This window comes from Nicotiana tomentosiformis, chromosome 7 (assembly GCF_000390325.3).
Source record: "Nicotiana tomentosiformis chromosome 7, ASM39032v3, whole genome shotgun sequence".
In the NCBI taxonomy this organism is placed as follows: domain Eukaryota; kingdom Viridiplantae; phylum Streptophyta; class Magnoliopsida; order Solanales; family Solanaceae; genus Nicotiana; species Nicotiana tomentosiformis.
The window spans coordinates 467,677-479,937 of NC_090818.1; the positions used below are offsets into that span (position 1 = coordinate 467,677).

At 33.2% G+C, this 12,261-nt stretch overlaps 1 protein-coding gene and 1 long non-coding RNA gene across 2 annotated transcripts; both read right to left on the bottom strand.

The window, feature by feature from the left end:
- Positions 1-1,822: 1,822 nt before the first annotated feature.
- Positions 1,823-3,740, bottom strand: LOC104090292 (uncharacterized). The gene is made up of 2 exons (XR_684922.4): positions 3,303-3,740; positions 1,823-2,190 (listed from the first exon to the last, which is right to left on the bottom strand). It is a non-coding gene; the product is annotated as an uncharacterized lncRNA (long non-coding RNA).
- Positions 3,741-5,266: 1,526 nt separating this feature from the next.
- LOC117275272 (LOB domain-containing protein 22-like) lies at positions 5,267-6,356 on the bottom strand. The gene is made up of 3 exons (XM_033654577.1): positions 5,910-6,356; positions 5,581-5,729; positions 5,267-5,342 (listed from the first exon to the last, which is right to left on the bottom strand). Exons 1-3 carry the CDS (start codon positions 6,354-6,356, stop codon positions 5,267-5,269), a joined length of 672 nt encoding a protein of 223 aa, XP_033510468.1.
- Positions 6,357-12,261: the final 5,905 nt, after the last annotated feature.

Consider the following 12,261-nt stretch of genomic DNA (forward strand, 5'->3'; position numbering starts at 1 on the left):
AGAAGGGGAGTCTTGGCGTAACTGATAATCATGTGATCAGGAGATCACTGATTCAAGCCGTAAAAACAATCTCTTGTAGAAACGCAGGGTAAGACGGCGTATAATAGACTCTTGTGGTCGCCCTTCCCTGGACATCACATATGACGGAAGCTTAGTGCACGGTCTTCAATATTTTAATACGTAGTATATTAGTATTTTGGAAAGAATGATGCTTTATATGGCTGCCAAACATAGTTGTGCTCGCAATCACGTGTTAGACGGCAGATGGTCTGAAAGACGAGGCAGAAACATGACGATATGTTTGATTTCACTATTCATGTTAAAGATTACATGATGAATTTATAAGACATATGACAAAATGTTTTAGAAGAGTGTCTTTAGATATCTGAGTATTCGCTCTCGGGATTACTATCTTTATCCTAGATCAATCACACGTAAAATGTTAATTGAATATATCGAATTATATTAATGGCTGCTTATGGTCACAAGACCGTGTCATATTGTTCGAATTTTGCTACTAGCATATTTGATCTTATCCTTACTATACTATGCCGAGCATATCTTATGAAATGTTAGTGTCAAGGAAACCTTGTTGAGAAAAGATGAACGTAAAGTTATGATGTTATGGCTAGAGCAAGCAAAGTTACTTATGCTAAAGGACTAAGGCACAATCATGTTTTGAAATGAATTATTTATTGTCACACCCTTTTTTTACCCGCAAAATAATATTGTATGGATTAAAGGATTTTTTCAATTAAAGTGACAAAATTGAGTAAGGATTATTTTATTTACAGAGTCGCCACTTGAAATTGATTTTTGTTGGTGTTCCAAGTCACCTTTTATTTGAATCCCTAATCAAAGGAAGATTTGACTCTATTATTATTGGTCTGCGAAAACAAAGTCCGGGTAAGGAATTCTGTTAACCGGGGAGAAGGTGTAAGGCATTTCCCGAATCCGTGGTTCTAGCACGGTCGCTTTTATTGACTAAAATTTGGCTTGAATTATTTTTGGATAAAGTGTGTATTATTTGCCTTAAGTTACTATTGTCTAGTACCGCTTAATAATTAATAATTTTGGCCTAGGAGCGTGCAAGCACACAAGGTCCTTATTTGATTATATGTATTAAAACAAAGAACGTGTCGGTACACATGGTTTAAATACAATTAATATTGTCAAGGAGCGGGAATGCACACATAACTACTTTATTAAAAAATAATAATAATAATAATAACAACCAAGGATCGTGTATGAACACATGGTCTACATCTCAAACGTGTCTAAAATTGCCTATCGCTTAAATTAATTAAAAAGCGCTTCTTTTTTATATTTATCACTTGTTCGACTGGAAAAAAAAATATTATTATTAAAAATAATTTTCACTAATGCAAGACATTAAACCCGGGTAGGCTTATGTTAAGCTTTCATGGTATTGGGTCACTTATTTTATTTAACAAAAGATAATTTATTGGTTTTGAAGAAAATGCCCATCTTGCTTTCTATTGTCATTGGGCCTATAAATTTTAGCTTATTTGGACCATGTTGCTTAAGAGCCTCGATGACCAAGACAACACAGAATAACAAGTATTCTTCTAAGCCCAAATTGCTTCTTACATTGATGTCCAAACAATTTTTATTTTTTTTCATAAAAAGAAACTTACATGCTAATTATTATATTTTATCTTCTTAACCAACTATTTCTTAAGGACTAACAGAATATTTCTACTCGTCTACACCAATCATGGCACTAATCAAACTACACTCATTAACAACATAAAAATCACGACTAAATATAAAAACTACAACAAAAAAAAATGGTAATACGTCAATGCTAAAGAGAAGAATTATATTAAGTATAACATTATGTTGATTATAATTCAAAGCATCAAAATATTTAAAGCTAGAAGTCTTTCTTAGATAATTATACATGAACCATGAAAGTAACTCACGGAAAAGAGCCCAAACTAAACAAACATGGTTAAAATGGGGTCTTTATCTTTTCCTTAAACTAAGTAATCTTAACAGAATGCAATTTCAATCACATATATAAAGAAAACAAATAATAATTTAACTAATCTTTTACAGATTTACATGATAATAACACTAATATAACATTCATCTTGAATCAAAATCAGATCTAATATGTTCCATCAACCAAACCGGGATCAAATCTTTCTTATTATCATCAAGAATCTGCAATATAAGAATTTGAAAGTTACCTGGTTTGTAGAATAATAAAATACAGCAGTGCAACAACAAAAAACTCAGCAGCAAATACAATAGAAACAGCAGCAACTCAAGTGTTAAGATAACCCAGAAAACTCAACAAAGATGCTTGAAACTGGTAGCTATCAACTTCACAAATTGCCTAAGGGATCTTTTTATTTTTCTCGAGATTTTTGCACTCAAATAATCCTCACAAAACACTGAAATTTCAGCTTGTTATATGTATTAAGCTGCTGATTTTTCTCAAAGATATATGTCTTTTTTTGCAACTCTCCAAGATGTGTTTAAGTATAAGATAGAGTGTCCCCTTTTTCAGTGAGTAAGGAACTCCCTCTTCTAAGTGTAAGACAGTCCTTTTTATAGGAGAAAAACAACCCTTTCAATAGGCAAATAAAGTTAGATTTTTGGACAGATTTTGGTTCACCAAAAATCTGTCCAAAAGACTGACTTTGTGTGCTAAACACTGTTCAAGGTCTGTCCCAAAGGTGAAAGGACAACCTGAAAATCTGCTGTGTCAGAAGCAAGGAGAAAAATATCCTTTCAGCCACCCTACTAGTAAAAGTAAGCTACTATTACCATATTTTGTGATAAAATAAACTAAACTTCAGATTTTAACCATCAACAACAAACTACTTGCTCAACACAAATCAAACTTGGACAACTATGAACTGACAAAGCATAGACGAGACTAAAAACGTAATTGAACTAAGTATTAAAACCAACTTGATGGGAATGAATTGGATTTGTGCAAACTAATTACTAAACAAACAACTAAATTCACAAACTAATTCTCAAAACAGAACGAGCATCGTTAATAATCGAACAACGACTAACAACAACTAAATAATCGACTAACTAAGTGAATGATTTAACTAATACACTAAAGATCATGTTTAAATCAATAACAAATCTAACAAATCACTAAACTAAATAGAGATAGCTAATTAAATAAATCTAACTTGAAACTCTAATTAACAAGAAATAACCAAAACAGAATAAATAAATAAATAAATAAAAATCAGAAACTAATCTACTAAATAAAAAAAATCAGAAATTAATTAAAGAGATGACGATTATACCTAACAAGTATGCTTGAAGCCGAAAAATAGCTAAAATGGGGGTTCGGGGCATTTTGGCGGTGGTGAGGCGTGGCGGCGGCGAGGAGCGGGCCGGCGGCGACAGGGATTTTGGAGGTGAAATAGGTAGGAAAAGATAGGTCTCGTGGAGCTCTATCCATTCATGTATGTGTTGTAGGGTGGTGTTGGCCGGAGCTTCAAGAATTTGGACCAAAAAGTGGCGGCTAAAGTTTCTTAGATCTAAAATTCAAGGAGTTTGAGGGTTTTTTGAAGGAATTGGTTTGGAGATATGGGAAGAGGAGGTTGTGGAGATTATATGGTGTTAATTTGGAGGTGTTTGGAGGTGGTACGCCGCCGGTGGATGATTTCCGGCGGCGGCGGCGGCGGTGGAGAGAAGAGAAGAGAGAGAGAGAAGAGAGAAAGAGTTATGGGTGAAATGAGGGAATTTTTCAGATTTTTGAGGCTTTAAATACCTCTTGAGAGATCAAATATGGACCATTAGATCAATGGGTGAGATTTGATCTTGGGTCACTTAATGAAACGACGTAGTTTTGAGGCAAAACTACGTCGTTTCAGATCCTTTCAAAGGCAGCCCCTTATCTTGCACTTTTGGTCAGTTTCTCTTTCAAATTTGGCCCAATTTCTTTCTTAATCCTACTTATTAAACTAAATTTACACAAATAAATAAATTAATTAAGTAACTTATTCAAATGATCAATTAACTAGATTAATTCACCAATTGAATAGTTAGTTAATTCCTAAAATGCACAAATAAAGAAAGAACTATTTTTTGGTATTTTTATGATAGGAAAAATGCAATCAAAGACACAAAAATTGAGAAATATAATTAAAGCAACAAAACATTAATGACTTTAGGAGGTGTTAAAATATTACAAAAATTAGGTATTCACATTTATAATGCATGAATGTACTCTAAATCCTAATAAGTTTGTTAATGGGATTTCACATTTGCAAACGTGTGTACTTTATGAGGGATGTATGTTACTCTATAAAATAAAATTGCAAGATAATTCAGTAATGAGTGATAATTCCATATTAGTATTCAGTAATTAAAGATATTGCAATTGCATCATACAGTCAAAATCAGTGATGCCAAATTTAGAATCTCTTATTATGAAACATATATATCTAGTGATTGGTCCAAAATATATAGCTTAAGTAGTTTAAAATTCAATTAAATTTCTAATTTTCACTTCTTATTTTGATCTTTTTATTTTTGATTTAGAAAAGTTTTTCCCCATAAAGAAAAATAGTTTTGAAATTGATTCACAAATGAAAAATTGATACACTAGCACAATCATTAGATGCCCACTTCCATAGTTATAGCCTTTTTGGTCCTTTTTTTTTTTCTTTTTCAAAAGTGCTTTTTTAAAGTCAAAAGTATAAAAATTGAGGTGTTTGGCCAAGCTTCTAGAAGAAAAAAAAAATGCTTTTGAGGAGAATTAGAATTAGATTTTGAGTAGCAGAAAAAAATAGTTTCTCTCCAAAAGTACTTTTCTAAGAAACATTTTTGAGAAAAATACACTTAGAAATAGTTTTTAAAAGCTTGGTCAAACACTAATTACTGCTCAAAAGTATTTTTTAAATTAATTAGTCAAACACAAACTGCTTATCACCAAAAGTACTTTAAAAAAATAATTTTCAAAATAAACTGATTTTAGAAGTTTGGCCAAACAGGCTATTAGTTTAAATAGTTATATAGATTCACACAATTTGAAGGAAGCAATTTAACACCACTCCAAATTCATATATATGCAAATTGTTGGCCTGAAAAAACACGTCTTTCACGACTATGCATAAATTAAATAAAACATAGTATTAATATGCTTTTATTGTCTAGCTCTTATTTTCCCTCTACTTTTCGACTCTAAGATATAAGCAACAATAACTTTATGAAATATCGTCTTAATTATGTCACCAAAACTAGCTTAGCATCTTCACCGTCTTCATTGCAAATCCGCTATTTCCTCTTCACCTGTAATAGAAATTGCTTCTATTTCACAATCCTTGAATTCATCAACCCTACGATTTGCAAAAATAAATATATAGAAGTACAAGTTAATTAGTTCTTATATTCATCAACCCAAGGATAGATTACTCATATTACATGATGCAAAAATTAAATAAAAAGGGTTAATAAACATGGATATTGGATTTTCCTCAAATAAAATTTTCCAAAATTTGCTTAAAAGTATTTTGATCAAAATCAAGATTGTCGATTATTATATAAATGGAAAGAACTTAGAAACTTTGACTTCACCTGCCGCTTTCCGGCTCTACAAAAGCAGGATGATCAAAATCTGCATCTTGAATTGCATTACACTCAACATTTGCAACTTCATCCAAAGTTGAATCATACTTGTATCCATAAAAGATTTTAGTATCACTCATAAAAATTGCTTCAATTTTCTATTCTCAAACAAAGAATAATGAAACAAGTTAATTATCAAAAAGGGCAGCCTGATGCACTAAGCTCCCGCTATTCGCGAGGTTCGGGGAAGGGCCGGACCACAAGGTCTATTATACACGTAGTCCTACCCTACATTTCTACAAGAGACTATTTCCACGCAAATGTTAGGAATGTTATACCTTGTCATGGTAATGAACATCAAATGGAGAAACCAAAGCCAAGGAAGATCGATCGAGTTGCTCTTCTAATTGTTGTCTTTGCATTTGCAATATGGCCATTTCTTTACAAAAAGAAATTTGTTTTCGTACCATTTCAAGCTCCTTTTCATATGCTTCAATTTCTGCCCTCAGTTTTCTTTCAATGCCAAGACAGCCATACACAGGATTTTCCTTCCAAACCTTACCCTCAAAGATTAGTGTCTCAGCAGTTTTTTCCTTCTGATCATCAGCAACGGAATTAAGCAATTTTATGGTGTTATTTACTCCGAAAAGTCGATAAACATTTGGAAAATCTTCACTTCTATTAGAAGGAAAATAAGGAGCTAATTGGCAATTTGCGTCACATTTTTTCCTTTGGTGTTTACATGCCGCACATGCACCAACAAACATGAGCATATCTGCATTCATTGGCAAAGCTTTTTTTTTTTCTTCCTATTTTCTTCTGAACATGAAAATGGAGAAGAACTGCGAGTTAGACATAAGTCAATGTACAAAATATATAGGAGTATATCGATTTACCACTTTTATTACAGAATCAGGTAACACTGGAGATAATAGGATTTGAGTATGTAAATTTAATAGGCCTAGATTTGATTCTTTAAAAATGATAGATATGTTTTAGTCTTTTATAGTAGGCAAATCCTTCATGTTACTAAATATGTTCATATTTGCTTACATGTGGTTCATGGAATTACTTTATTATAGTTCAAGCTAAGTTTTAAAAAAACTCAATAAATTCCCTTGTGTGGTTGCATTAGAGTTAGCAATTGAGTTAACACACATATGTAGAGTGTGTATGTGAGAAAAGAAGAATGACGTAATCAATATTTGGTAAAAGAAATTAAACGCTATTTTTTGGTTATTTAGTTGAAAAAGAAAAAGGTTCAATCCACATGTGTATTTAAGCGACCTCAAACCATAATGCTACGTATAACGGCAGAAGTAATGAAGCTACACAGACCACAGTACAAGTAATTAAGCTACATTGCAAACAATAATATGTTTATGTGATAATGAAAAAAGTTACATTCATACCATATTATTTAATTATACATTTCAGAAACGCAATTTATTCAGAAATGCAATTTATAAGTTGACATTCAAAAAGTACGCAGATTTAAGATATGTGTGGTGAGCGTGACATAACATATACTATAGGACTTTGTATTTCCCTTTTTGTTCTCTTTCCCCCAACTTAGTTTTTCTGGATTAATCTCCACTTTAGGGAGAAAGATTTTTCTTAGTGTCACTGTAACCCATGCTAATGAATGAAAATAGGAATATTTGTAAATTGAGATTTTCATCTCTCCTAATATGTGGATTTTGTGGTTAGTTTGAGTCTTTGAGATAGAGACGAAACCAGAAATTTAAATTTATAAATTCTAAATTTTAAATGATAACTTGCTAGATTCGAGATATATATTTATATATATTAATTGAAATTTTAACATAAATACAATCAAACATTTCTATAACCGTATCCCTATATGACATACATTTACTATAAAAACCAAGTTTTCTTTAGAACCGATTTTTTAAATTATATTTAACTCTCTATAAAAGCTTTTTACCTATAACGGTTGTGAATACCTAATTTTTGTACTATTTAATACCTCCTAAAGTCATTAGTGTTTTGTTATTTTAATTATTTTTCTCAATTTTTTGTGTCTTCAATAGCATATTTCCTATCATAAAAATACCAAAAAAATAAATAAAAAATAAAAATTAGTTCTTTTTTCATTTGTGAGTTTTAGGAATTAACTAACTGTTCAGTTGGTAAATTAATCTAATTAATTGATCATTTGAATAATTTATTTAATTAATTTATTTGTGTAAATTTAGTCTAATAAGTAGGATTAAGGGAATTAAGCCAAAATTGAATTGATTTAAGTGGCCAAAATTGCAATGGCTAATCCATAAAGGGGCTGCAAGGTGTAGATCACGAAACGTCGTAGTTTCGTACCTAAACTACGCCGTTTTGATAAGTAAATGTAAGATCAAATCTCATCCCTCTATTCTTCTTGATCCAATGGCTTAGATCCATTTCCCTTTCCAAATTTAAAGCTCCAAAAATCTGAAAATCCTCCCATTTCACTCCATAACCAAACCCTAGCTCCCTCCTCTCTCTCTTTCGTCCACTGCCTCTGCCACCGTCCGCGGCGGCGGTTGGTCCAAACACCACCAAAATTTTACCATATAATCTCCAATACCTGCTCTTTCTATATCTTCAGACCAAATCCTTCAAATCCCCCTCAAACTCCACGAATTTCAGATCTAGGGAACCTTACCCGCCACCTATTTTGCCCAAATTCGCACGATTCATGGCATCTCCACCCCATGACACATGCATAAACGGATAGACCTCCACGAGACGTATATTTTCATGTCAATTTCCACCCCAAACGCCCCACTACCCCGCTGCCCGCCGACCCGCTCACACTGCCACTCCACTGCCGCGACCACTCGCACCACTCTTCCTTTGTTTTAGCCTAATTCCGACTCAAGAACACTCATTTCCTTTTGGTATAACACCAAGTTCATTGAATTTGGTGTCTACCGAAATGAAATAAGCGTTCCATGGTCGGGCAACCACTTCTTAGCATCTTCGACGTCTTCTCGTGGCTTGAACAACTTCAAGCACGGTCATTAGGTATAATCGTCATCTCTTTACTTAATTTTTAATTTTTTTAGTAGTTATAGGTTAGTTCTTGATTTTAATTTTTCCGTTTTGGATTTGTTATTGTTAATTAGAGTTTCAAGTTAGATTTATTTAATTAGTTATCTCTATTTAGTTTAGTTATATTTTTAGACTATTATTTGTTGATACCCAATTTTTCCCTCATATTTTCTCAAATAATATATATACCTTCAAATATTATTTTTTGCATCATTATTTAGTTTACAAATCTATACGAGCATTTTCTCTAATTTTTCATAATTTTTAGAGTTTTTAAATTGATTTTCCTGTACTTAAATTACTTGAATAATTATTAATTACTCCTTCAAATTATTTTGTGATGACTTAGTTACCTAAAATTATTATTTGCACCTATAACACAGGTTTCGAATATTTTACTTCATTTTTTATATAATTACATTAGTATTTTAAAGGCTATTTGCATAATTTTGCAGTAATAGCCAATATTCATACATAAATGCTCTTAATTTATATTATTTGTGTCAAAATAGCATTTTATATTTTTTTATAATACTAAGTTATTATTTTTAATCATTTTAGTGCATAAATAATATTCTTATTTATTTATTAATCATTTTTATAAATTACTTTTGATAAATATTGCCTATTTAAATAATAGCCTAGATTTAAACTAATTTTTGGACCAAAATTGGCCCAGTATCCTTAGCCCAACCCCCTGGCCCAAGACAAAACAACCCCTTTAGTTATAACCCGGTCGGGACCCGTTCCATGACCCACCCGCTTCTCCTCTAATCCTGGCCGTTGATATCAAATGATCAACGACCCATAGCCATTCCCCCGTTTTAATTAACCTAACCCGCCCCAAAACCCTATTATTTCCTCCCAGATGCCGCCTTTGAATCCTCTCTTCTCCTCTCCTCAGAAACCCTAGCCGACCTCTTAATTTTCTCCAAATTCGTCTCAATCATGGATTCTTTCCATGATTTCCTTACCTTTTATGTGTTATCTCGGTACTACTTGCAAGGCTATAATATTTGCCTAAACTTGGAACATACTATCTCTCAGATTTGGGTCCGTTCAACTTCAATCGCTTGAATCTAGATAAAATCTCGTCCATGTGCATCATGGCAAGGCTATATTGGGTCCGATTAGCCAAGATCTCCGGCCAATCTCCGATTTCTGTCAACTAAGGTCTACTTAATTTTTCCCTAATCTGACTTTTACTGATACTGCATGATATTATTTCCTTATTTATGTTGATTTTACAATATTTTCTTGTTTGTTTGCCGAATTTCCACTACTATATAACCCCCCCCCCCCCAATTCCCCTTTAATTCATAGCTTAATCGCTAGATTTTCACTAAAAATTGGAGCTATTGTTCTGTCATTCTCTTGGTCTGTACTTTGATTCTCAGCCGACTGTAAGCCAAGGCCACTGGGATTCGATTTTTCAACCTTTTCTTGGTGCGAGCACTGCCCGGGGTTCCTTTGAAGCCCTTGAAAACTTTGACGCATTGAGATTCTGGGTTTCTGTTCTTTGTTGATATTCAGAATACTGTGGGATTTTGTTCTTTCTTGTTGTCCGTTTAACTGGTAAGTCATTTGGACTTTTTAACTTCGTTCTTATGTATTCATGAACTGCATATGCTTACTTATGAAATCTGTGGCTTAAAATGTTCTGGGCTACTCTTGTATGCAACTTTGTTAGTTTTGCATATGTTTTGAACCTCTTTATGCATTTAATTTTACCTAATACTGCCAAATCTGCTATGTCATTTGAACATGCTTCACCTGAATGACTTAGACCATCTTAAGTTCATATTAGTCTACTGTGTTGAGGCCTGAAGGTCTACATTTGTTATTTGACATGAGCTTGCTTTACTACTCTGTTCTGAATCCCTGTAATGAATACCTCACATATGTAATGTGTTCTAATCTATGTTAAGACCTTTGTATCAACTATGATTTATTCCCCTATTAATGTGTCTCACAGTATGTCTTTGTTTTGCTTAATCCTATATCCTTAGTAACCGTTTGAAACCTTTAGAATGGTTATCTTAGTTTGTGTTTCCATACCTTGTTTGATACTATTTTATTTAGTGATGAATTAGCATGTCTTTCTTTTGATACTGGGATGGATACTTAGCATAATTCAGACCTTAAAGCTTGAAATCTTTCAAGTTAGTACCCTACTTAGACTTGTTTGATAATATGCACCTTAGTAGGATAATCTGTTTGATCTTGTAATCTCAGGGAACTAGTTTCGCCTTAACTCTTTCAATACATTTTTGCCAATGTGCTACTTTTTGCTAAATGTAGAACCTGCATCTAAGTTCTGTTAACCTTCTTGATTAACTGTTCTGTGTTCTCAACTCTGCTACGTCTGCTTTCTAAACTATAAGTGTATTTCCTCAACTTATGTCCCTTAACCATTGTCCACTCCCTCTCATTTGTTACCTGTGTTATTCTGAACTTGGCCGGCTGAAAGCGAAGGCCACCAAGACTCTTACTACTAACCTCCCTAGTGTGAGCACTGCTCGGGATCTATTTGAGACCCTTGTGAACTCTCACACACTAGGATTTAGGGTCTTTTGGCCACTCTCTTTACTACTGAAACCTGAATATCTCTGACACTCAGTTCCTTTCTTCCTACTATCTACTAAATATGTAAACTTGTTGGTTTAAGTGATTCAATGTCTGTGTAATTCGGTCAATCTATGGCTGTTTGGTTTGGTTTGAGTTCCTCTATGGCTTCTGGGTTGTGCTGATGAATATAGTTCCCTGATTGGAAATCTGGGTATGCTATGAGAGTTGTTGAAGGCTCAAGTAATGCTAGGTATTTCCTTTTTGGCATGTTGTAGGCCTACTATTAGTGCTTGTATAATTTTGTAATTACATTCATCATTGGGTCTGTAATAACTTTGTAATAAATAATTGGGGTGTTAGTGAAATTGGGGAATGAGTATACTCTACTATTTGCATGCAAGGGTAGAATAACATGCCCATAGGATTCATATGATTTACTTGTCTTGCTGTATATGCCATTTAACTTCCACTGGTAGAAACCATGCCTTTAGGAAACTCACACACACACTACTCGTCTACCATCAAAGCATGAGTTCAAATGCTTCATTTATTCTGATGACTACTACTATGTGTTACTAGACATCATGCCTATAGGAAATAAACATTCTTTCAATTTGCATAACTACTTCATGTTCATTAGATACCATGCCTATAGGATTCCACTAGCTTATGTTCTGTTGATTTTCACCTAGAAAGCATGTCTACAAGACCTTAATCAATCAATCGACCACTTCCGTTACTTTCACCACACTGCCTCGCCTTAGATGACATGCCTCTAGGGATAAAGCATTATAAAATCAATAACAATTATCCATTGTTAGAAATCCTGCCTATAGGATACTGTCACCTTCCTAAAAAACGTGTTTATAAAATCAGTGTCATAAACCCTGAGTTTTCGAACAGCCTTACTTCCTCATCGAATAAACAATGTAGATGTCATGCCCATAGGTTTGTAATACCTTTAATCTGTAAATTCGTTAGTTTAAAGCTGCAATATTGCATGTACAGCACTGGAAATCAGAATCACATAGAAACTATGCCTTTAGGACTTAATGACTCTAATGCGTC

Coding starts and splice junctions, on each gene's coding strand:
- LOC117275272 (XM_033654577.1), bottom strand. CDS start 6,356: ATGAATGCAGATATGCTCATGTTTGTTGGTGCATGTGCGGCATGTAAA. Junction 5,730..5,909: donor ATGTTCATTACCATGACAAG/GTATAACATTCC, acceptor GTTTGAGAATAG/AAAATTGAAGCAATTTTTAT. Junction 5,343..5,580: donor GTAGAGCCGGAAAGCGGCAG/GTGAAGTCAAAG, acceptor TGCAAATCGTAG/GGTTGATGAATTCAAGGATT.